Source organism: Gasterosteus aculeatus, chromosome 8 (genome assembly GCF_964276395.1).
Source record: "Gasterosteus aculeatus chromosome 8, fGasAcu3.hap1.1, whole genome shotgun sequence".
Lineage (NCBI taxonomy): Eukaryota > Metazoa > Chordata > Actinopteri > Perciformes > Gasterosteidae > Gasterosteus > Gasterosteus aculeatus.
Genome location: NC_135695.1, coordinates 7,448,696 through 7,474,857, shown reverse-complemented (window position 1 = coordinate 7,474,857; position 26,162 = coordinate 7,448,696). Strand labels below are relative to the sequence as shown.

The following is a 26,162-nucleotide window of genomic DNA, read 5'->3' as shown; positions in this document are numbered from 1 at the left end:
TGTATAAAACAATTGAGATTCAAAAGAATTGTTCCTGCAACCATTCCAAAAGGGAAAGGCGTTCTAGTTTTTCTCCTTTCTCTCCTTTGAGACAAACAACCCGACAACAGGTGCCGTGCCTCACCCACCGAACACAAACGCACACAATGCTGTCCACCCGCGTTGGTCGTCACGCTTGCGGGCTGTAAGTGCTGAGAGCCCAGCTGTCTGTCTGTAATGCCTCCTCTCCAACAGCCCCCCTCACCCCCAAACCTTTGGCCCAACCCTCCACAGGATAGTCCCGCTCTTATTTCACGCAAACCCCTTAAACAGGCCCGTTTGTGGGGCGAAGTGGGGTTGATTTAAAAAAAGGATGGGGGGGGGGGGGGGTGCACCACCCACTTCTCCCTTAACCCTCCACCACCGGCCCCGTCTGTGCGCACATCCAGAGCACATAAACACATCATGTGAGCCGGACGAGCTGCAGCCTGGATAAATATTTCTGTAGCAGTTAATTAGATCAAACTGATCCCATCCCAACAAGGTGGAGTCCCCGTCGCCCTCCGCCCCCCCCCCCCCCCTCGTTCTTCACAGAACTCCCCCAGAGGCCCAGAGGTATATTTAGACCGGCATCCACCAGGCTCACCCACACCCGGCAAACCGCAGATCACACACACACACGCACGCACGCACACACACACACAGGCTGTCAAGAACACACATTCATTCTCACTCCTCTGCTGTCAACTACAATTAAGGTCATTTAACTGGTGCCTGTGACGGATTGTAAGGCACACGGGACGTGTCTGTACATGTCACGGCTTTGAGATCTGTCTGTTAACAAACTTTTCTCATCTTATTTATTTGGCTCTTAATGGAGGAGAGACATAAAGTACTGAGTACATTTTGCAAAGTTAAAAACTTCTTTCTTTAACTAAGTTATATAGTTCATATTTGCAGGTATCTCTGCATGTCAAGTGCTATGTAAAATGTTGCATATTCAGATGGCTACCCCATGATGATGATAATAATAATAATTATTATTATTCTCCCTCTCTAGATGCCGGTGTGTTCCTACTTCCTGAAGGGAACCTGTAACAACAGCGACTGTCCCTACAGTCACGTCTACGTGTCCCGCAAGGCTGAAGTATGTCAGGACTTTGTCAAAGGCTACTGTCCCGAAGGAGAGAAGGTAACGCACACAAATAAAATTCAATGTGAGACGGGCTCATTACAGCCATACTGTATGAGCACTATTTCATCCAGCCACAGAAAAAAACATTGATAACTGTCACGACGAAAAACTGAAGGCAAAACAACAAAAGCAGAACAGAGAGCAATAGAAAGACCGTTAAACACTGGAAGGATGGGATTCATTTGGAGGGCTGAGCTGGATCACAGGAGACCACCGGTTGTCTACAGTTTCTCTGCTAAAACACAGAAACACTGAAAGCTTTCACTTCTCTATCTCTCGCTCTGTCTGTCTCTCTCAAGGAGACATTTAAATGACACGTACACATAATTATCTTCAAATGAAGTCTGGCCCAAGCACAGACACCTGTTCCACTGCCCCGACTCCGTGACCCCTGTCTGACCAGGGGTCACGGACTCTGGGCACAGGCTGATGCGCTTCATTCAGATAAATGTTCGACACCAGCACCGCTGCGTCGGTCCGTCTGGCCGGAACATGAGTGACGTCTGGGCTCTCGTTACGGCGCTCAGCGGTTTGACCTCGTTACATCTGAGCGCAGCCTCGGGGTCTTTGTCTGAGCTTTGTTGTTCATTTGAACGCATGATTACAGTGTACATGTAGCTCTACTGAAGTTAAACTGGAGCTTAGGTAAACAAGCCGTTTGGTAACCCATCTTCCCGCACACACACACACACACATACGCTCATAGTGACACAGGCAGCAACAGCTGCAGAGGGTAGTGGTCCATAATGGCATAACTGTAGTGTCTTAGTGACACATTGCAACCCCCCCCCCCATCCCATCCCAACCCACCCACCACAGACAGGCCCTCACCCCCTTCCTCCTCCTGGTTACCTCTCTTTGTCCCCCCCCTCCTCTTCCTCCCCTCTCCTCCTTTCACTGCTTGTTTTCCAGCATCGAGTGTGAAACAGATGCTTTTTCACACTGTCAGACCTCATTTAAATAGTGCATGGGGAAAATGAGGATATAGAAAACAAAAGGGATATTAATATTTATTCTATTAGCTGAAGTGCTTAGGTCTGTGATTTTCTCTCCACGCGCGTGTGTGTGTGTGTGTGTGTGTGTTTGTGTGTGTGTTTATGGAGCGCTCTGCTGAGAGGCTCTGGTGGCCCTATGATGGATAGCAGGCAGTAATTATAGATGGGAAAACTGCTGAGGATGGCACTATGAGCCAGGCAGGCAGACACTGCAGCAGCTCAGGGGTTAAGTCTGCTCCTCGCCTCCGTCCTCCTCCCGCCTCATCCTGGCTTTGTCTCGCACTCACCCTCCACCCCGCAGGATCCGTCCCTGCCTTCCTAATCGTCCCTCTCGTTTCTTCGCTCCCCAAAAATCCGTAGTTCAGCTTTAGTCACTCTTATTGCCTCTTATCAATGTCTGTTTAGCTGATTCAGCCTGTTGAAACCTTGTCGGTAGATGATAGAAAATATATAAAAATATTCTCAGTTTGTATTCCAGTCCAGAGCGTTAAAACGCGCAGCCTTTTGTCTTATGAGAAGTCATTCCACCATGAAAAATATAGTGTAATAGTTACATAGATACAAAACATAGTGTGTTAGCTCCATCCTTGGTCGTGAGTTTAAGTTCAGCGCTACTTCTCCCTTAATCTAACTTAACAGAAGCACTCACACCCCACCAGCAGCGTGTTGACATTTTCCACAGTAGCATCGACAGGAGCCGCCATCCCATCACATCTGTGTCCTGGATGGACGGGTCCACGAGACGGGACCTGCACCACCTTAACGTCTTCATCCAACACCACTGGAATACACCGCGTAAACAGATCGTTGTTCATGTTAAATATTCTACCTGGAATGGGCCTCATGCTTCATTGGCCTTCATAGTGCATTTTCTAATAACGTTGCATCGCTGCAGAAGTTCCCGGAAAATGTTGCATCTTTCAGGAGCAATCAGCGGTTCATCCCCGTCACGGGGTTCTCTTTGGAGTGAACGAGGGGACAACGTATTTTTCTTTTGTCCTCAATGAAGTGCTCGGCCTAAACACGACTTGAGATGAAGTGACGGTGTGAACTCTCCTTTATTCTTAACATGGCCCTCTCCACGTTAGCCCTCTGAGCTCATTCATTGTTCTTTTCTACTCTCTGTAAGTAGCTGGAGGCGAGAGTGTCGGCTTAATGCCCAAGTGGTAAATGCATATGATGGCCCTTTTTTATACTTTACCGTCTTTTTATACTCTTCCCCCTCTCTCTTTCTTGCTTCTTTTGCTTATTCTCTCAGTGTCTTGGTAAATGTGCTGACTCCTCCTGGTTTTGGCCCAGCAGAGATCTCTAATAGGCCCCAGAGACGTCCCAGCATTCCTTAAATCAAGTGGAAAAATGTTAACTTGGTGTGGGATGAAGATGTTCTGTCCACTTTAGCTTTTTCCTTCTGTTTCCGACACTCTGTACCTCCCTCCCTCCCTCCCTCTCCCTGTCTCTGCTTCTGTCTTTGTATGAAAATGAGGACGTATAGACCAGTAGGGAGTCGCCGGAGCTTTTACAGTACATTTCTCATACGCTCTCTGTTTTTCACACTACGAGTGCTTCAGCCTCTTTAACTGCCGTCACATTCGGAAGGAGACGCCACATTGTCACAATGTTCTGATTTGCCACGTTGCACTGGGTTCACAGGTAGTCAAGACTGAGGAAATGGGGAAGAATACATATGATGAACACTGCGATCCAGTGGTTGACGATAAGCGTTTAGGTTTGCTAAGTTACATATAAATGTGTAATTGTTTACGCCATGTTGGACTGTATGTTGGATTAAGATGAATAACGAGATCCCATCTAGTACTATAGATCTAGTTTAAAAGTTTAAAATTCACTCATTCCCAATATTAATATACAACACAACAACGTATTTCTCAGCCCAGTGTGGAGCTGCCGGGCTCAGCGATGATGTCAGGCCCCAAACATGAAACCATGAGCGTTACCGACACCGACAGCGCATCTGATTTGTTGCCCGGCGCGTTGGTGACCCGCAGCCCTATGAGGTGATCCACAACACGGGTGTGAGGTCGATGCGAGGGGCTCTGCTGGTGGCGGGTCGGTGCCGCTGGGCTCCGGAGAGAGTGGACTACCGGTCCAAAGTGTTCTTGGCAAATCGATCGCAAGATCCCTCTGCTCACACAAACACACACACACAAAACTATATTTCTGGACCAATCTGCTACCCAGTCCCTCCGCACACACAGGCTCACACACACTCCTCGCAGCCTGCACCCCTGAGTGAATATAATTAGCTTTTCTGACAGGTGGGAGGGATCGGATCTCGTAGAGAATGAAGCTACCAATTTACACCCGTATTACACTGTCATACACACTCACTTGCAAACATGCATGTGAAAGCTGTCTCTCTGTCACGCACAATGCTGCGTGGAACGAAGCTGTGACGCACAGCGCTCAAAGGGGGGGCGGGAATTGTGCCTTTCAAAAGTAGTAAGTTACATCTGTGTGCGGAAGGAATAAAGGAAAAAAACAACAATGATATAATCCGCCTCTGAAATGCTGTCTCAAAGTCCGTGAATCTAACGTGTGATGTGTGGTGAGATCACCTGAGTGCTACTCTGGACAGAAGCCACAAAAACACCCATCTCATGTAGATATAAACATGTCTACATCTGAAAAGGTGGTAGACTCTGTCCTTGTTGTCATGGAGCCTAAGCAGAATTAGTTTATATGCCGATAAGCCGCGGTTGGGTTGGATCGACCGGGTCCTCGCATGTAAAACGTATGTTCCTCTGTTTCCCTCGTCTCCGCCAGTGTAAGAAGAAACACACTCTGGTGTGTCAAGACTTCTCCAAGACGGGCTCCTGCCCGAGAGCGGCCCGCTGCAAGCTGCAGCACCGCCAGCAAGCCAAACGAAGCGCCAGCAGCGCCTCCACCACCCTGGCCAAGAGGGCCCGGGGCAAGGAGCCCGCTAAGAGGTCGGGGGAGCAGAGCGCACACGGCTCACTCGGACAAGCATCCTCATCTTCATCGTTTCACATGTTAAGTAGCCTCTTGCCTGCGGTTTACTGTCTATCCCTCCTCCCTTCAAGGCCCCGCCTCTCTGTCGCCATGCCGGCGGGCTCTCAGGTAGCTCCGGGGACTCCGCCCAAAGGGCCTCTGGCTCTGCCATCCTTCATCTCCCTCTCCAGCTCGCCGGAGGAGGCAGACGCACCCGAACCACTGCCGGCTGAGAACTCACAGGTTAAAGGTAACCGAAAAGTATGACACAACCAAACTGTGGTCCCAGATATCTGATCACACGCGTTTTTATTTTTTTTGATTTTGCAGACTTCCTAGTCCAACAGTTACCAACCGTCCATACCAAGGCTTTGCACATATTTATTTTCTGTGTGTTAGGGATTATTACCGACATATTAGGAAAGTCTTCATTCTACTTTTACTTCCAAATAAGCACATTATCTAATCTGCTAAGTGTGGGGTTTGTTTACACCTTGTTCGATAAGCTGGCAGGTGCCAATTCTGCCCATGTGGGACTTCAAAACTCCAGATTTGGCAAGTAAAATGTTTTAATCGATGGGAATTAAGGGGATTTATTGGACAAAATACAACTAGGTTGTCAAGAAAATGTAAGGTTCCTTAAGAGGACTTACTGCTTTTTACCGAGCATGAAAAGTGCTGACTGCCGGACACATTGTCCGGCGATGTTTTGTGGGAGGATGATGTTTGTCGTGAAAGCCACAGGATCAATCCTGAGTTCACGAGAATGGGGAGAGGTGATTCGTTTAAGCTGCAGACAGATAGTGATGATCAGAGCCGGGCCCTGAGTGTGTGGATGCTCGGGAGAGGAGTTCTAATGCTCAGAGAACAGCGGTAATAATATTTAGCTTTTGGGCTGGACGGAGGCACAGCTGAGCTCTCCGTTGACAGACGTGACTGATAGAGGATTAGGAGAGAGGCTACCTTCCCCCTCCAACCTCCTCCTCCCACCAGCTATCCACCTGCCCCTTCCTGCTGCATGCACACACACACATGCATGCTGGCCCTGCAGAGCAACAATTAATTCCTTTCAATTCAGTTTAACCTGTTTTATTCCGATTTCTCCCTCTTTGAAGTCACTTTTAAATTTGATTGTCTGTTTCCACTGATACTGCCCTGACGTATCGGGTTTTAGTCCTTTTTAAGAGTTCCTTAACATGTCCTTGAATAAATGAGGTTTCTGTCCCGAGGGAGGAGTCACATTTGCATCTTCTTTGGTGCAGAAGCTGGACATAATTCATCAAACGCATTTTAACTGCAGTTAGTTATTAAGATGAAGGTGCTTTTCATTTTTCTCCCTTTCAGCTGTTTCCGTCACAGAGTTTAGAAGTTAAATCATTTTGTCAAGTAAAACTATACATTACTGACTTAACATTGCCAGGAGTTCACAAAGCAAATCGGTTTCCAAAAATAAATTCAAAATGTAATATTTTCAAAATGCAAATCTATTTTAGGGATGTTTATGGTCACTCTCACTTCTTTGCTTTTAAGTAATGCTTCTTCCCTTTCATGGTTTATCTTTAGCATCTTCTTCTTGGAAACAAGCAGGACCTCTGACCTGACCCAAGACGTCTTGACCTCTGACCTTTTCCACTCACATGCACAGACCACACAGCCCGAAGTTCTAATAATATTGTTGCTGTAGATTTTTTTTTCCCACGTGCCGTGAGTTTTATTAGACGTGGTCACTTCATCGGTTGGTTTGTGCTCTTAAAGTACCACTAATTACACTGTGGGCGCCCAGAGCCTCATTAAAGGCCAAAGCAGCTCCTCAACACTTTGCATAAATTAGCACCGACGTAATGTGTCACTGCCAGACAGCAACCCCACACACACACACACACACGCACTTCATTTAAAGACACCTCCATCCATCCCCGTTGTCCTGTTTCTCTTCCTCATTTACTCATCAGCTGCGATGTCATCACTCAGCGTTTAAACAGGATTCAGCACACAGAGGATCAGTTACACATGAGTGAGCACTCAGACACACACATTTCATTCCTGTCAATACTCTTTTTCATTTTCACTTCCTTTTGATCCCCCCCGCAGAGAAAAGGCTGCAGATCAAGCCTCGGCTGTGAGACCACAGAGAGCAGCAGCGGAGGTGAAAAGCTGCCATGGATGAATTCTGTGCTCCAGGTTTGTCCTGACAGGGTCTCTCTGTGTCTCTTTCTCTCAATTACCTTCACTCAGGGCACCAAAGATTTATTTTCTTTTATCTATACTCTACACAAATGTTTTACAAATCAATCTGAAGTGTTAAAAGTAAAACACATTCTCATCAGGTTGTGTACATTTTAAGAAAGACAAATAAAGGATTTAACTTTTAACCGTGTGTCGTTTGACAGGCTCTTCTTGACTTGTGTTTTTACTGTGGCTTCCCCCCGTCTGTCCTTTGGGAGGTGGTGACAGAAGCAGCAGTGCCCCTCACTTACAGACACATGAGCGGTCGGTGACTTCATCCTCAGCGTGCCGCGAGCGTGCGTGTGTGATTTGAGGGGCCTCGTGCACACACACAGAAACGAGTCTTTTTTTCTTTGCTTTATTTCAACACTACCGAAGCAAATTGTCGGCCCTGTGCTTCCACTCATATTGAATCCCAACACTACAAACTGAGGTTCATTTAAGTGGGCTGCTTCCAACCGCATTTTAACCATAACAATGTCACCCGATATGATCTGTAGCAGAGAGGGACATTCTGCATGGACGGCCAAAAGACCAAACCTCCCTACCTGCAGCATAAAGCAGCACATTTAGTGGCCGCTCGCTCCCCCAAAGGCCTTTCTGCTGTCTTATTGGTGCCCAACTAGCCGGTTTGTTTTGAGTTATCATGTTTCTAAGTGATGATTGACAATATTTCAGTCTTCCTTTAATAATACGTCACACAGAACTGATGAAAACAAAATAGGGGAAGTTATTCATACATGATCAAGATTTTTATAAGAAATTATTATTATATTGAAAAGACTGACCAAACTCCAGTTGGGATCGAAATCATTGAACAGTGCATGCAATGTTCACCCCCCACTCACTCCCACTGTGGCTCAACACATGGCTTCATAAAACTATAGTCTAATCTGATTGGTCAAGTTGTTGCTATTTCTGACTGAGTTGAATCCTGTGTTTTTTTCTCAGTTATTGTTGTCCGCTTCAGCTTAATGTAACTATAAAAAAAGAGTTAAAGGTCTCAATTTCTGTGATTTAGCTGTTGTCAATCCAGTGATGTCCGAACTACTACAACAGAACGACGGACGCGGTTTCTTGGCCTACATACTTTTTGTGTTTGCGGATCAAACTTTTGCCTTGTTTGGAGTTTTGTTCATTTGCTCTGATCCTGTAAATAGAAAACAAACCAGCAGCCTGATGCTCCACCTCGATCCGTCCTCTGCCTTTAGTTACTTCTCCCGCTTTGTATGTGACATAATTCACTGTGCAGTGTAACAGAGAGGATGCTGGGAGAAGTAATCCATCCACCGCTCTTAGGCCTCTGCTAATAAAACTATTAATATGCCGTTTGTGTGTGCGTAAGTGAGAGTGGGGACCCTCCTATTCGCAGCATTACCGCGCTATTTGACTGAGGCGGTTGTCACGGCGACGAACAAGCAGCGTGACACAAGAGCGAAGCGACTCGGCATAAATACACAGCGAGGAGGACTCGACACTCGTCTGTTAATCCACGCTGATGATGCATAGAAATGTGATAACACGCTTTACATGTCACTCTGGGGCGCAGCCCTGTTAAAGGGTTCATATTAGACATGCTAAGACACACTGAAATAAAAGTTGCTCCTCTTCCTTCTCTCTCGGTCACCTAAACGATACCTTTCCGAGGAAAGTCATGGGTTAGAAATGCAATGTGAGTTGCTTTGGAGAAAAGCGTCAGCTAAATGACCTGTAATGTAAAGTTTGTTACTACTCGGGTGAAATTGTCACGGCCACTTTTTCGCCTTACAAAATAGAAATTCACAGCCTTTAATGTGAAAGACAGATTTTGAATAAAAATTGCATGTGTATGCATTTGTTAAATGTTTTAGCATTATTGTGGACCAGGCCTCAAAGCCCACCAGAGGGATCATTTGTTTGATGAATGATAAAACTTCAGTTCATGCACAGATGGTCCCACACTGCCATTTAGTCACGGTGAATATTAATATTCTAATAAATTGTGAGTGTGTTGGCGCGTGTGCGTGCATGAGTGTTCAACCCTATTTTCTCCCGTGTATTGACGGCAGCGAGCTCGCCGCGTTTCTCAGGACAGGCAGGAGACGGAGCCATCACTCTTCTCTTCTCACCGCACGCTTTTCTCCCCCCCCTCCTCACCACGTTGCTCCTCTACGGCACGGAAGACGTAAGTGCCTGAGACAGATGTCTGCTGCCTCTTGTCTAAACCCCTCAACGCGAGATGCTGAGCTCGGCAAACTCTAATTAAGATCAATATTTCAATTTTTAGTAAAAGCGCACGAGACGGAGAGAAGACTGAGGGAGAGAAATCATCCCTCCACGTGGGCTCGGAGAGCCGAAAAGAAAGGTCAACTGATTGTTCATTGTGTGTGTGTGTGTGTGTGCGTGTGTGTGTGCGTTAGAGAGCGTTAATAACGTGTGTGTTGCACAAGTTAAAAATGTCCTTTTCACGAGGCTTGCCCCTTTGAGCTTTGCTTCCTTTGAAGTATAAATCCACGTTACTGCAACATTCTGCACATCAGCGCACTCTCAGCGCATCGGCCATGGTTATTATTGGTTGTGATAACATTGCACTCGGATGGGCGGATCTAGGCGGGTTCAGGTGCTCACAGCGGACGCACCTTGTGATTGGTGGGATGATAAGTTGAGCGGGAAAGCGGTCAGCACAGCGTGGGGAGATGAAGTCGTTCAGTGGAAGGTTTCTATCGCTCGCATTTTGTTCTCTTCGCCTCCAGCACCTTGCGTGTGTAAAATGAGCATCTGAAGCATGTTCAATATGTTCCAATTGATACACTTGACATGTGTGAACCCTTGTGTGTCTTTTTACACCAGTTTCAGCAACCAGTCCCCTACGAGAGGCCCGCTGTGTTGTATCCGTTGCTAGTTCAGTGTGCGCGTGTAACCTTTCAGACAGTCAAAACTAATCAATCTGTTTTTCGATAGCGGAGACCAGAGCGTGTTTGCATTTCAGGTCTTTGTACGCTCTTGTGTGGTCTTTGGCCCTTTTTAGTATCCCTCTGTTTCCAGATCTCTGGTGAGTACAGAGGCGTGTCCAAAACTCTCTGTTGTCAAATGTTCTGCTTGCTCTGAGACCGAAAACCTTTCATCCCCCGGGGGAACAAACACCGTTTCAAAGCGAGCGAGGCCTCCTGCGTGTGGTGGACCTCCTGATTTCTAAACTAGTGTGTCCGTTGCACGTGTGCGTGGCACATCCCTGCACAATTAAAGCTGATTCCATGGCATTAGTGACTTAACGCCAGTGTCGAAAAAAAGAAAAACCCTCCGGGCCTGAGATAACCCAGAGCCACCTCCTGCAGCCGGTCCCTTTGGTTCTGGAGGCTGGCCGCCTCGGCTCAGAGCTCTCAGAGCCCACCGCCGATCCTCCACCTTGCTGATGTCCGTTTTGCTTAAATCGGTAGAACTGCACTTGCAGCGAAGTACCGATATGCAAAAGGCACAATGAAAACCCTGACTTCAAAAATTGATGTCTCAAGCCCTCGGCCGCAGCCGCTCCCCTTCCCCTGACAATGAATGGACCACAGCAGATCTTCTTAAATGTGCCGTTTCAATGCAGAATGCTTACCATGGCGTTTGAGGGGGCCGCTCCTGCTTATTTGATAGATAAAAAAAAAACCTCTCCTAATGACTTAGCGCACCTTAACCTAAAATACCTATGATTTCCATCCCTTCATCTCAAACTCTTCTTTTCATCCTCGCCAGCAGATTTGAGGAACGGCACGTGGGTGTGTTTGTGTGTGTGTGTGGGGGGGTGGGGGGTATTTCATGGCCATTTCGGACTGGAAGTTAAACTCCGCAGCTGCGCAAGGTTTTCCTGTTCACATCTGACCAGGTTTAAACTTACGGCCACCTGTTTTTTCCGTCTTATTTCTTAATTCCGCAGATATATCACGCACGTATCGGTTGGCTGATGAAGGGGCGGCGGGGTGCTGATGCTGAGGAGGCTAAACGGGTCAGGTGCACCAGTGTCATGCTCCCCTGGTAAAATCAAACATCCCCCCGCCCCCCCCCCACCCCCCCCCCCCCATCCCATCCCATCTCTCCCTCTCTAAGATAAAAGACGTATATGTGTCCAGAATGGAGACGCGCGCGGCGGGGCTTAATTATCCGTCGATCCGCGGAGATGAGACGGGATGCAATTTGTGGTTAATTGCGAATGAAAGCCCCCGCAGACCAGCGCCAGGACTATCCAATCATACTTAACCCACGCGCAGCCACGGCGCGGCCTCCTCGCTGCCTCGCGGAAATGCGGATTGATTTTTGGCACGAGGACGCGCGGCCTTAAATCGACCAGTATTGATAGATTTGGCCGTTTGTGGTGTCAGAGGCATTCCTTTTTACAGACATCAATGGGTAAAGTAGATACAATAAGCTGTTTTTAATAAAGCTACTAAGGCAGAATGTGTTTTACACTGTTGCTCTATTTGATCGTTTTACTTTTCTTTTTATGGCTATATCCGTACACGTTCAAACTCAGTCATATTTCCGTTGCAATTGTATCCCTTCATATTCATGGTATTCTGTTTTTCCTACCAGATTTGTATGCCATTTATGTTTGCAGTACACATGAATGGATCATTTTTTCCAGAAGCTACATATGTTTCGATCGGCTGGTCTCATGAGATGTAAATCACCGGCATTGTTTCCTTACAGAAATTAAAAACTCTAAAAATTGCCTAATACTTAATTCAATAAAACAATCAGTAGGGTTTCATGTTGCGTAAAGATCGTCCGTGAGAGTCCAAGAGTCCAAAATATATTCCCATTTTCAATTGATTAACAAATACCACGAGTTAACGATAATGCTCGTGAAACCCAAACACGTGCTCGACAACCTTGTTACATAACCGAAAAAAGTGTTCCTCGGTTCCCAGTTTAGTTTTTCCTTCTGAGAATCTTCCCGCAGCTCTCGTCTTGAACCCCCCGCTTCGTCCGTGCAGTAGCACCTGCTCGGTCGCTAGAGGGGGGGGTCCTGCTGCACCTGTCCTCCCGTGCGCGCTCCCCTTGCTCTCCTCGGCTGTCTTCGGCTCTGCTCGGCCTCGCTCGTGCCGGCCCTCTTGCCAGAGGTACAGGCTTCCCAGCCCGGGCTGGGCTTTCCTACGGAGAGAACGCAAACGCGACGCGGTGGTCTCCTCCCATTGGCCCGTCCCACCTCTGAGTGGGAGGGTCGCGTGCCACGCTGTCTTTATAAAGAGCAGAATGCCTCGCAGCGCCTCAGTGACACCACTGCTTTCTCCGTGGAGCGCCAATACGAACTATTTTGAGTTAGTGATTCCGTTAGTGAGGGAACCAACTGGAATGTATCACCTCTTGCGTAATATCAAACACAGCCATCACGTAAAGGTCAGCAGCGCGCGCCCCTTTTTGAGGAGGGACCGGACCGGTTGGGACGGAAGCTGTCAGCAATCCGCTGCTTGAATCAAATATCTGGACCGACCACAACAACATTGGACCAGATTCTCCTTCCCGCACGAGTGTGGCCTCTACCTGCAGCTCCTGCTCCATGTCAGATGCATATTGTCTTTGAAAACGTTTGCACGTGCCATTCCATTTTTTTGGTGGGATTCCTGGGACTTTTAAAATTTTTTTGGCAAGCCTGCGGAGCGCGCATACGCACGCACGCACCCACACACGCTGTGTGATCTGACCGTGTGACTAACTTTCGAACCGGGCCATGCTGCAGTGACTTCAGGCCGTTGCCCGGAACTTGGCGAACAAGTTGTAGACGGCGGGAGGAGGAGGAGGAGGAGGGGCCGGGGGGCGGCGGGGGGACGAGAAGGATGCTCGGGACGTATTTATAACGCAGCCAGCGGAGGAGACGAAGCCGCCTTCTGTTACTCGATCGAGCCCAGCACGAGGACACTTAATCACAAGGAGGCAACGTGTGCTGCCGAGGTGAAGCTGGGACAAGACAGGTTGGTGTCTCCGAATCCACCCGGCTCGAGTTTCGGCCGCCCCGGGGGCTCCTGGTATTTAAGCGTGCATTTGACCCGGGATAAGTTGTCAACAAGAGCAGCGCGCAGAGGCGAACTGGCAGGTGTTCAAGTTCATTTACATGCATACGTATATTCACGCCACTATATATAGAAGTTGTCTTAGGGACGGGCAGCCGTAATAAGTTTCTCCTCCCACCACCCGCCGGGTGTGTGCGCTCCCGGGCGTGTGCGCGTGTCTATATATACACGCACCGTCCAGGCTGTTATTCCTGCTCGCGGTCTGTACCCGAGAGGGCTGCCCGCCGTCGGTTTGGCTGTGAGGGCAGGAGTCGTCGCATGGACTGACATGGCTACCGACCTCGCCATGAGCGCGGAGCTGCCCAACAGCCCCCTGGCCATCGAGTACGTCAACGACTTTGACCTCATGAAGTTCGAGGTCAAGAAGGAGCCGCCGGAGGCCGACCGCTACTGCCACCGCCTCCCGTCGGGCTCCCTGTCCTCCACGCCGATCAGCACGCCGTGCTCCTCCGTGCCTTCCTCGCCGAGCTTCTGCGCCCCGAGCCCCGGCGCGCAGCCCAACCAGAGCCTCACCAGCGGGGTCAACAGCAGCGGCAGCAGCAGCAACAACAGCAGCGGCGGCGGCGGCGGCGGCGGCGGCAACGGCCACGGCAACGCGGGCAAGCCCCAGCTGGAGGACCTGTACTGGATCCCCAGCTACCAGCACCACATCAACCCCGAGGCGCTGAACCTGACCCCGGAGGACGCGGTGGAGGCCCTCATCGGCAACACGCACCACCACCACCACCACCAGCCCTACGACGGCTTCCGCGGGCAGCAGTACGCCGGAGAGGACCTGTCCACGGCCTCGGCGACGCACCATCACCAGGGCCACCACCACCACCACCACCACCACCACGGCCACCACGCCCGCCTGGAGGACCGCTTCTCGGACGAGCAGCTGGTCAGCATGACGGTGCGGGAGCTCAACCGGCAGCTGCGGGGCTTCAGCAAGGAGGAGGTGATCCGCCTGAAGCAGAAGAGGCGCACCCTGAAGAACCGGGGCTACGCGCAGTCCTGCCGCTTCAAGCGCGTCCAGCAGAGGCACATGCTGGAGACGGAGAAGTGCACGCTGCAGAGCCAGGTGGAGCAGCTGAAGCAGGACGTGGTGCGCCTCGCCAAGGAGAGGGATCTTTACAAGGAGAAGTACGAGAAGCTGGCTAGCCGGAGCTACTCTGGCGGCGGCCCCGCGAACACGAGGGATCCGTCCGGGAAACAGGCCAACAACGAGTTCTTCATGTGAGAGAGACTCTGAGATACGGCCCCCGCCTCAGCGCCATGGTTACATGCGTTTATATTTCTCATGCGTCTGTATGTTGTTTACAGTTATTCCCTTGAAAGAGACTTAAATCACACACAAGTAAACAAACACGCATTAGACGCGCACCGAAAGTAGCCCGTGGGCGCATTTTGAGTCTTAACGATGTTTTGTCTGAACTCACTACAAGTTGTCAAGTGGGCACATGGGATCACAGAGCCTGTAGACTTAGTCCCGTTGAACCAAACGGACATTTCATTGCCGTCCCAATCGAGAGAGGGAGAGAGATGATTTTGTCTTAAAAGTGGCTGAAAGAGTGACGTTTTTCTTTTTTTAAAGAACGGGATCGAACTGAAATAAGACGCAGGAAAAAAGCAATACGCCGCCTCTCCTGTCGGCTCCGGAAAGCTCCACGGACTGTTTGCGTGATGAGGGCGAGGCGGTCTGCGGTGCGAGACGAGAGAAGACCGCCTTTCTAATATTGCAAGTCTATAGTTTGCCATCCCCATTTGCAACCCTGCATGCAGGACATGTATGGTGACCTCCAGCCTCTTCCCGGAATCCTTCCACGCGTGTGGAAAGCATGGCCCACGGCTCTCTCCTCCATCCGCCTCCTCCTCCTCATCCATCAATAAGGCCTGGGTGTATGCAAGAACAACAAACAGCCTCCCCACCGCCCCCTATTCCCACCCTCTCCCCCCAGAAGTGCAAGGACTGCGGACAAACATAATGGGAAAATACCCAATCTGCTATTGAGAAATAATGGATGCGTCTTTAAACTGCTATTTTCAATCAAATTTTCTATTGTTTTAAAAAGAAAAGAAAAGAAAAACGACAAAAAAAGATGACCTGAGCCAGATTTTAGACTGTATTTATTTCCACCTGTACATAATGTGTAGAGAAAAACAGTTGACTGTGTCATTTTACCTTTTTCTCTTTTTAAAGAAAACTTGCTTTGAAGTTGCTTGGATTATTCGACATGTCTTAATACAAATGTTTGTATGTTACAGCATGCGATTCGTCTATGGTATCCTCCTCCTAACATGTGTAATGTCAAAGGCAAGCCTACTGCACTAAGAAGAGATCAAACCGGGCAAACGTTTTGTTTTCTACTGATAGGACCCTTGATCTGATGTTACTCTCTAAAAACCTGGATGAAAATTAATTTATTAGACGGACACGGAATGCATTCGCTGCTAAAACTCTATGCACCAACCCGATGATTAAAATATTTAAAAACAAATATTTGTAGACGGGATTCTTTTGGGAGGGGCCCGTGGTTTCATTCTGCAGCCCGCTGTCTTAAAACGGTGCTGTGTCCGGTGAGAGACGTCGCCGGGTGATAGAGCTTTCTGTGCTTGGAGTAACTCCATGATTTATTCTGTCATCAAGGTTCCTGTGTTTTCTGCTGCCTAGATATGTTTGCAATATTGTGCAGAGTCCGACGCGCAGACTGCAGAAGACCTGTTGGAATGACGGAGACTTGCAGGAAATGAGAAGCCGGTGTTTTACATTCAGATCGAAATGCCACAAAGAAAAACAACTATAGAAAATGCAAAATAGACGGTGTTTTGCATTGGTGGGAGCCTTAAGAACAAAAACGATCAAAATGAATCCCGCAACACTGATTCATGTTTTAAAAATAATAAGTCGTGGGTTCCATTCAGTAACTGTCTGTTTTAATTTATTTGTGATTCATTTAATTTTCCATTTTCGTTTTTTTTCTATAAACAAATTGCCGCCTAAAAATCCCAATTTGATTTGAAAGAAAACTGCGAGACATAAAACGGAGATGCAAAGGAGCGCAAACTTCTGCACAGTGCTGTTAATGTATATCTGTACATATGATTTCTATATTTATTCAATGAACGTGTCCTAACGTGTCGACAAGTGAAAAACCTACAAAGTGGAACGTTGTTCTTGTTTTCATAATGTTTAATAAAAAGTTCTGTCCCAAATCTGTCAGACTGCTGCTGCCATCATTGATACAGGAACTTTTTATTTTGAAATAAACAAACGAAAAGGCTTCCTGCCTCTAAATTATTTAAGCTCTGTCTTTACGTAACAGTGTCATACATTTATTTCTAATTTTAGGCCAGAGGAGGTTTCGCGGGAGCGTAATGGGTGTGATTTAAAAACCTAAAGCCCAACAGTTTGTTAAATAGCCTTTTTATTTCTATTAATAGGTATTGTTATAAATAGTTATGTTCATACTTGTGAAGATAAAATCCAAAATAAGTCAGACTCTTACTTGAGTAAGAGATAGATGTATCCCAAATATATATTTGAAATATTTTATATGTATTTTTGGAAACATTATTTATTACGGTAACACTAATTATGGATCTAATAATAAACATGACAAATTAATTCGTTAATTGATGGCCGTAAAGTATATCATGAGCTATCAGGATGTGTTTAAGAATGCGCCCCAAAACAATAATGTAATGAAGATGTGAGGGAGTTATTATTATAAATATGATCATTATGGTTGGACTTATTGTTATTTTTGTTATTCTTATTTTCGTCCTCACTTGCCCCTTGATTTGTGTTTTTCCTCATTTATTTTCGTCTCTTTCCTCCTGCAAATTTGCAATATTTCCCGGCTGTAAATTGCGCGTGTGTACGGGCAGCTCTTCGGCACCGCTTCCCCGGCTCTGGCCGCCTGTCAACGGGCCTCGGCGCGCGCCATCAGCCGGTGATGGATGGATGCAGCTCTCTGCCTCCTCCAGCCACCACCGAACAACAAGGTAGGCGAGCTATACCCCCACCCCCCTCCCCTCTCTCCCCTCATGTCCACAGGGCCGCTTTGCACGACACCCTCGGTGTCCACTTTGTGTGCACGCGCCCTTAACTGCAGTAAGTGGTCTGTCCGTCTCGTCTCCGGGCGGAGAGATGAATGCGCGGCGGTGCTGATGTGACACCCGCCGTCAGGCCCGCCGGTATCAAACACATTTGATAACTCACCAAGAATGTGTGTGTGGCGCTGAATGTATATATATATGTGTGTGTGTGTGTGTGTGTGTGTGTGTGTGTTTGCGCGCGCACGAGGCAGTGCGTATGTTGTGGAACCACGAACGCAAAGGCCATTGTTGAATTTCAATAAAAGCCACTAAATTATTTTAAGCCCGTGTGTATGTTTGTGTTGAACGTTTATAATTTTGATATTTAAACATTTTTTTTACTTTTAGCAACAGCAAGGTTGTCACACAAATGTGTTAAACCAAGATCTAAAAAAGGACAAAAAAAAGACAAGGAAAAGGGTCTTCTTTGTCAGGCTGTCAAATAAGCTTAATCACACTAAAACAGGCACATTTTCTAGCCCATTGAGTTTTTTAGAGTATTTGTATTTTAATGGCGGTGCATGGAACAATCACAGGTGTGTGAGTGAAAGCGGCAAACAGTTTTTCCTTTTCCACCAGGATTATTTAAATGTTCCTCTTCACTTCCTTACATACACTATCAAACATGTTTGTCTCCAAAACAATTAGTCACATCAGACATTAAGCCCTTTATCCCATGTGTTGCTTTGCATTCAGCTCTTTACATCTAGAGTACACAAGTCACACCGTACCATATTAACGCTGGGGCATTGAATGTCCTCATGCCATTAAACTGCTCTTCTGCTAATAGTGTTTTTGTTCACCAACTCCAAAATTTGATTAAATTGGTGAGCATTTTTTTGTGGCAGAATATTTCCCACCAAATTTAAATTTTCTCCATCTATTTCTCCATCCTCTGCTCTCTTTACTCTCCCTCATTTCAGCCTCTCCGTCACTCTCCTCCTGGTCCTCTTTTTGCTGACTCAGAGGAAACGTGGAGCAGTGTGACAGCACATCACCTCACTGAGAGTCAGAGAGTGTGTGTGTGTGTCCACACACATACACACTGAGATGCAGAGGAATGAAGCAGCAGGCGTGTGCCTCATTTGTGTCAACATGTTTTTTATGTGTGTGTGTGTGTGTGTGTGTGTGTGTGTGTGTGTGTGTGTGAGACTGAGAGAGAGCGATCACTATGACCACACGTGGGCTTTTCTCTTCATAAATCTGGGCAGCGTCCATCCGAGCTTCATCTGATAAACAAAACGAGTGAGGCAGCGAGGAGGATGGAGAGAGAGGGAGAGAGAGAGGGAGAGAGAGAGAGAGAGAGAGAGAGAGAGAGAGAGAGAGAGAGAGAGAGAGAGAGAGAGAGAGGATAGCGTAGAGGTGCACTGTGTCTCTGGCGTCTGGAGCTGCTGAGAATCAACACAGTCAGCATCTCTCCGGCTCAGCTTACCAGTGGACCTGTACCCACACACACGCACACACGCACACGCACACACACACACACACACACACACACACACACACACACACACACACACACACACACACACACACACACACACACACTTATAAATGGAGTGTGCAGACAAACACTGGAAGCAGCTGGTGCTGATAGATTCACATCATTTTAATAAGACTGACAACAACCTCAGCCTCCCCCTACCTGTTGTTGTTGATTTTTACCCACTAACCCTCACAAAAGCACAGCTGTTATATAAAAGTCAGGTCCATTACTGCTTCCTATGTCAGGACTTTTTCTTCTACACGTAAACAGACAGCCTTTGTTTGTTTTCCCATGGTGCTTATTGTGTTTAATCAGACTCACTGAGAGAAATCATCATGATAAAATGATCATGTTGTGTAAAGCCACTTTATTATACTCTCCATCGGCCCCCGGTCCCGCTGGGTGCAGTGGGACAGAAGTTCTCCCAAGGAGCAACTAGTCAGAAGTGTTCCCAAACTTTCTCAGATTGAGAAACCTTTGATTAAGATGAGGAATGATCACATTAACCTTTACTAAAATATAAGAGAACCACTAGAGAAACAGTTTTTAGGTTAATACCGGCAGTTGTTGATGCATTGGCACAGACAAAACCCGCCCCGTTTACTAAGAATTAGGACGCGACACACCTTGAGCGCTGTCTCTGTTTTTAGCAGCAGAAAGTGGAAGTGATACATACTTTTATTTCAAAGAATTGGTGGCTGTATAAATTAGATCCTGCCTGATGCCACGCAGGCCTTTTCATTTAGCAGAAACCCACACGGCTTCACACAGAAAGGGTTCTGGAGCTCCAGTCGGGGCCGCTCCCCCGGGGACGTCTCCCGCTTCAAAAAGTTGTCACCCTGCGCAAAACGTAATCGACATTTTTGATGAATCACCTGTGTGCTGTTAACGCTCACGGGGTATTAATAATTATTACTCCTGATCTGGTGATTGAGTTAGTGACCCCGGGGCCAGGAGCCCCCACAGAGCAGGGGGAGGGAGAGGGAGAGGGGGGGGGGGGCAGTACCTGGCCCAATGCACCCAGCAAAGCAATCTGGCAGTGATGGTGTCGTACTGCTTCTGAGACCCCTGAACGCATGCCACTGCCTCTACCAGCTCCATACGGTCACACACACACACACACACACACACACACACACACACACACACACACACACACACACACACACACACACACACACACACACACACACACACACACACACACACATATACAAAGACACACACACATTCTCTGACACGCTGCATGCTGAGTAGACACATTCAAACATGCTATCACAGGAGAAAATATGCCCAAACAGCAAATCTAACCTTGTCCCGTGCTTTGAAAATACAATAAACAAACCTAACCGGCAAACAAATAAAAAAAATGAGGCCGGTGGGATGATGTGCTGATCTCCAACCAAGGGGGGACGAGGTGGGGGGGAGTCGCAAAGAAGTTCATTTTACCTGAAAGGAGTAAAAAACATGCCATTAAGGGGGTGTTAACTCCAGTTGCTTTCTTTTACACTGTTCAAGCAGAATAACGGTTAACAGGGTAATTTGTAGAACCACAAAAAACTAAATCTGTGGTTCTGTTTTTTTTATACTTTATACTATTTTTTTAATAGTTTCAGCGTATTATTTGTTGCCAGGAACTCACTTTAAGCGAATTTCCTTCGTGTTATTTTATTTCCTGTTAACTGTGGTCACAAGGCGATTTACTGAGTCAACCTTTTAACGCGGGATCAAGTTCCTGCTGAAGCCCTCAAACCGTGACTATCACTTCCATTCATGTTTCACTTCCTCATCTCTGCGTATGGGCCAGAGAGTCATTCAGCAGTTTCTATCAATCAGTCATTATTTGTCACATTTTTCTTCATCGCAAATAGTGGTTTTGGTAGTATTTTGGTTGTGGTCTGCAGATTGATGGCACACACACACACACACACACACACACACACACACACACACACACACACACACACACACACACACACACACACACAAACTGCTGTGATGGTGCACATATGTGGTTGAGCAGAGAAGTCTGTGCAGTAATGCAGTGGAGAGGACAGTCCTCTGTGGCATTGGAGGGTCAATCAGCAATCAATTATTCCACTCAGCCTGGCCAGAAGCCATACCACAGACTCACTCCCTGCGCGCGCACACACACACACACACACACACACACAATCACAATCATAGACCCAAGCTGCCTAACTCTCCAGTATGTATCCCTCAAAACTCTGATATCTTCATACATCTAGACAAATAAAACAATATGCGGTTTTTGTAAACTGCTAAATTAGGATTGGCAGGTGAACAAAAAACATAGAATGCACCTGGGGTCGAACTTATTAAAGTTTAGTTTGATTATTTAACTGATTCATGATTTGCCATGATTTACCTTTTTAACAAATGTTACCGACATTGTTTGAATTCTCTTGTGTAACTAGTTCTATTTTTCTATCCTGAAGTATTACATTTTTCATTGTTTATTTTTTTTCCATCCCAGATCTAATCTCATGCGGGCATTTCAAAAGGTCTTCCTTGCTTGACGGTCTGTCCACATGTTGGTTGCTATAGAGAACTATCTGTGAAAGGCTTGGTAAGAAACTGTTTGGAAAAGGGCAAGTGATTGGATAAAGCACCCATGAAGGGAATTGAGAAAAGCCTTCAGTACCGTTATTTGCTCTTTTTTCAATGAATAAATATTCCCCTTTATCAACAATTAACAAGGCCATTCAACTTAAACTGTAATGTGCAGAATTTTCCAATAGGAAGACAATTCCTAGCATATGAGGTTTTGTTAAAATTTTCATTATAGCTGGACATCTGCATGAGATGCTTTATTGGTGTATGCTCTATCATCCAACCAAGAATTGTCTCTCTGTAGTCTACGACCAATAAGTATCCATCCCGCGGTACCCTCAGTGTCTCAGTCCTTCACGCTTACTATGAATGTATAAACGTCCCCCTACATGAAGCCAGGGCTTTAAACACTTGTCACATGCGTCCCGGGATGGTGACTCCTCCCCAGTCCTGGGGGCAGATCTCTGTTTGCTCGGTGCCAAACGGACTCTAACGCATGACATAGGAGTGCAAGTGCCACGCCGTCCGCTGGCGTGCACCCTGTCACCCTCTGCACCCACAGAACGCCGCGTGGGCACTTCCAGTGGCCACAGCGGTGCGCCTGCAGAGCCGAAGTGACTGAGGTGTCACTGAGCCTGACACACACACCCGGGACCAGGACCCAGAGGCAGACACACACTGTCTGGGCTGATGCACATCTAAAAGGTAACTCCAGCCACAAACAGAGGGCAATATGTGTGTGTGCGTGCGTGATGCTTGTTGTGTGTTTGCCATGCAGGAGGACATGCAGGCAGGAGTATGGATGGACTCTAAATGGGACAAGTTCCCTCCTCAGAAAGATACCTTTTCAGAACGAGGCTCTCGTCTTTTACTGTAATAATCATTATACGCTTAACAAGGTGAAAATGACACTGTCCATGTCGGCAAAGCCACGAGGGTCCGTGGCTTGAAGATTTTGTAGTCTGTGGTATGTCAGGGACGAGGGTCATCACGTGATCTGCTTTTGTTGCAATGTCCCGCCCTTTAGTCATCTTTCTGAAATTGTAATTCTCATGAAGTTTATGGGATAATTTGTCACTGCCTTCAAGGACCGTTTAACAAACATTGGACTTTCAGCCTGCAGGTTGCTGTTTGTGTCCCAAAAGAAATCAAAAGCAAACGTTGGTGTTACACTTGTTCCTAACAATGTTATGTAGCAATGTTTGTCTGTATATACGGACGTTGCCATGTTAGGTTCGGTCATATATATATATACATATATATATATATATATATATATATATATATATATATATATATATATATATATATATATATATGTATGTATATTTTTAATAAGCCCCGGTTTTCAGTATAATAAACTTCTACATGTGTCGGCAGAAGTTTGGCCTACGTTACTCCTAAAAGATTCCCCTTCAATTAAATGCACGGTAAGAGCATCACAGAGAAAGCGAGTATCTGACAGACTGCCGGCTCGACGGAATGCGACGCTACACGGCCCTCTTTCTTCTGCGATCTGACTTAAACTGGGGTACACTCAAAGCTCCCGCCTTATAAAAGCATGTCCTCGTTTAGCCTGTTTAGTACCGAGCACAGGAATCCTTCTGCGGGATGAGAAACACGAGGAGAAATAAACGGAATGGAGAAGTGTCTGCGGTGAAGGAGTGCAGAATCAGCGCCGGCGTGCCGAAACTGTCATGGCAGCCGTCGCTCGGCGACAGAGAGGTGTGAGGCGTCACGCGCGAGACGAGGAGGAAGAAGAAGAAACAGAAAGAAACTACAGGGGTACGGTGAAAGAGAGGAGCTACATGTCTGACATGTTGCCTTTTCATTCAGAGGTATTTTTATGTTGCGAGAGATGTTGGCAGTTTGAGGCCAGCGTTTCTCTCCTTTCTGTCTCTAACTGAAGCTGTTCACCACATTCCCTGCTGCTGCTGCGGTGATCGTTTCTTTCGCGACCACTATCGTTGTTGTGTTTGCTTTCCCAGTTTTTCAGTTCTATTCTTTCACTCCAGAGAACAAGTTAGTTCTTTGTCAGTTCTTTGGACATATGAATGTTAATAGATCCTCGTCCATCTTTATTTTCATATTCTCCTTGAAATCTGCGAGCCAAACACTCCGCATGATTGAGGTATCTCGTTTGGGTCGGTAATAAAAAGTCAGAAAAGTTTAAAAACAGAGTCAAGCCTAAAAAGTTTAAAAACAGAGTCATTGTGTATGTGTAAAAGTGGAAGTAGGTGCAGGATTTGTACCAGCTTTTATACGTTTTCCATGAAACGTGTCGAGAAGACATCGAAAACAAAACCAACTCAATCCAAATTCCATTCAGTGTCTCATGATGCCGTTCATCATCATCCATTATAATCAGTGCAATAAGTTTGCTCACTTACTCTCCTTTCCATTTTTTGTTAATATTAATCCTTTAAAAGAATGGAAGCATTTCAACAAATATTAGCCCATTTTAAATAGACACATAGATTATAGCTTTTAAGAGGCAGAGCTTTTTTCAAAATTAGAAAAAAAACAACCATTATATGCTAAAGAAATGCTAATATTCTCTGCTCCTTGACATCCTCACATTCAGTCATTTCAGGCCACATTTTATAATAGATTTTATTTGATATCCAAGAGAATGTATTCTTAAGCAGTACAAAGTTCTACTGCTTAAGAATACACCGCACACTGTTTGGCTAGTCGTCAATATTTTCACTGATTTTCACTTAAAACAACTATAACATCTGGTAGAGGAGGAAAGGACCGGGGGAACGACGCCTTGGTGCACCACCGTCTCCCGTGATGGGAAACTATCTGCACTTCATGTCAACTCCATCACCTCGTGATTCTCGGAGGAGTAGATCACCAATCGAGCATGGTGACATTCACACGCAATCAGCCTGATGAGCGGCTGGCCACACATCACCCCCTTACGCACACACAAACACACACACACACACACACACACACACTAGCTGCCAGAAGGTCTCGGTCAGATAGGCCTTCATGAATAAGTCATCCGTCGTAGTCCACTCACCTGCCCCTGTTTACGCCGATTAAATTTGTATGGGCTTTATTAACATTTAAGGACGGAGGCCGTCTGAATAAAACACAAACCTTAAACGACTTGGGGATTTTATTTAATCATAAATCTTGTTTTTTATTTGTTTGCCGATTATGAGTGCTGTTTACAAGTTAGTGTTGGAGTCTTCCTGAGAATCTGTGAGTAAGCAGAACTACAGACTCGGGTGGAGGTCAGTTTAAAGACCTCCAAGTATTTGGATAAAAATTCTGTGTTTCCATTTACTTGTACACTTTCACTTCATGGATTCTTCTAAAAGGGGAAGTGATCAAGCACATTTACTCAAACTGAAAAAAGTAGTTCCCCTCCAGCAATGACTCTCTCAACTGTCCACACCCAAAATATGCAGCTTGGCATCAAACGTCTAGAAACCTCCGCAGTTTTAGAACCTTGCCACATCTCTGTAAGCTGCCCTTGTTTTTTGCCTTTGGTGATCTTCCAGTTGGTTTATGTGATTAAATACACATTTCGGATATCTGTTCCACGCAGTGCTTGGTTGGGGGAGGTGTAGGTGAGAGTTTAGGAAAAAGCTTTCTCATTTAATTCTCCACACAACCGATGAGTAGAACCCAATCAATGTCAGGATGAAGGCTGTCGAGAGGTGTGTGCCTTCATCCCCATGTGTAAACACTGTTGGCATCTTCCCCTTGCGATGACACGAGGCCTCCCATCACCTTTGAGGTCGGCGGTGTGGAACAGCTAAAGTGACTTTGGTCATCCGATGATGCTGAACGACATGAAGGACCCTTCAGTCTTTAGCAGGCGGCGACCAGGAAGCAGGAAAAACTGTTTTCCTTCAAATGTCCATCACATGCACTGTTAGAAGAAGTCCACCTCTGAAGTTAATTGTAACCTTTCATAGTTGCCTAAGGGTGTCAGCTTGTATTTAGGGCTTTAAACCCTACTTGACAAACCAATGGATGATGTCATAGTGACAATGTTCTATGTACACTAAGGGATGAAATATGACGTATGATGTTTAGGTTGTTATGTTGTTTACTGGGCAGTTACACTAAATCGTTGGAATAGATCATTTTTACAAAAGAATGATCATTGCAAACTGAGTAAATGGGTAAAAACAACAGACATGCAAAGCACCTATGATGCTGCTTTGATCAGTAAATGTGCACTACTGAAGTACTGAATTGGTTTCTGGTGAAAAATCGTTCTTTTGTTACTTTATTTAACACTTCCTTGTTCATTTCCCTTCTTTCCTCAACCTCTTTCTTTCCTCTGTCCTTTATTTATGTTAAAAATAAAATGTAAAATATACTAAAATTGGACACAACAGCGAAACCATCCTACTTCTCACTGTGAGCATTTTTACTTTGTACCCATTGCCATGTTTAACTGCAGGGAAACATGAAATGCAGCTTATCTAATTCCGTACATTTGTGTTATCACTTTGTTGTTATCTAAAACCGATTTGAGTACTTCGTCCTCCACTGGATGCCGTTGACCTTGACCAGAGAGCAGAGGGACAAGTCACATATGCAGCCTGTCCTGTTGAGCCGGGCTGAATTTGAGGTTGAAGTGTCACATCTTTCATTAG

General features: G+C 46.4%; 2 protein-coding genes and 1 long non-coding RNA gene across 3 annotated transcripts in view; all 3 read left to right on the top strand.

Annotated features, from left to right (window-relative positions):
* Positions 1-7,511, top strand: part of zc3h3 (zinc finger CCCH-type containing 3) — a 39,962-nt gene extending 32,451 nt beyond the window's left edge. The window contains exons 9-12 of the mRNA XM_040184266.2: positions 1,040-1,171; positions 4,954-5,117; positions 5,232-5,389; positions 7,231-7,511. Coding sequence (XP_040040200.2) covers positions 1,040-1,171; positions 4,954-5,117; positions 5,232-5,389; positions 7,231-7,262 — 486 coding nt within the window. The 3' untranslated portion in view covers positions 7,263-7,511. The remainder of the gene's footprint in view (positions 1-1,039; positions 1,172-4,953; positions 5,118-5,231; positions 5,390-7,230) is intronic.
* A 1,877-nt stretch (positions 7,512-9,388) lies between these two features.
* Positions 9,389-10,640, top strand: LOC144411406 (uncharacterized). The gene is made up of 2 exons (XR_013468566.1): positions 9,389-9,529; positions 9,632-10,640. It is a non-coding gene; the product is annotated as an uncharacterized LOC144411406 (long non-coding RNA).
* Positions 10,641-12,014: 1,374 nt separating this feature from the next.
* Positions 12,015-16,589, top strand: mafaa (MAF bZIP transcription factor Aa). Its single transcript, XM_040184267.2, has one exon. It carries the CDS (start codon positions 13,663-13,665, stop codon positions 14,614-14,616), a length of 954 nt encoding a protein of 317 aa, XP_040040201.2. The 5' UTR covers positions 12,015-13,662; the 3' UTR covers positions 14,617-16,589.
* The last annotated feature ends 9,573 nt before the right edge of the window (positions 16,590-26,162 follow it).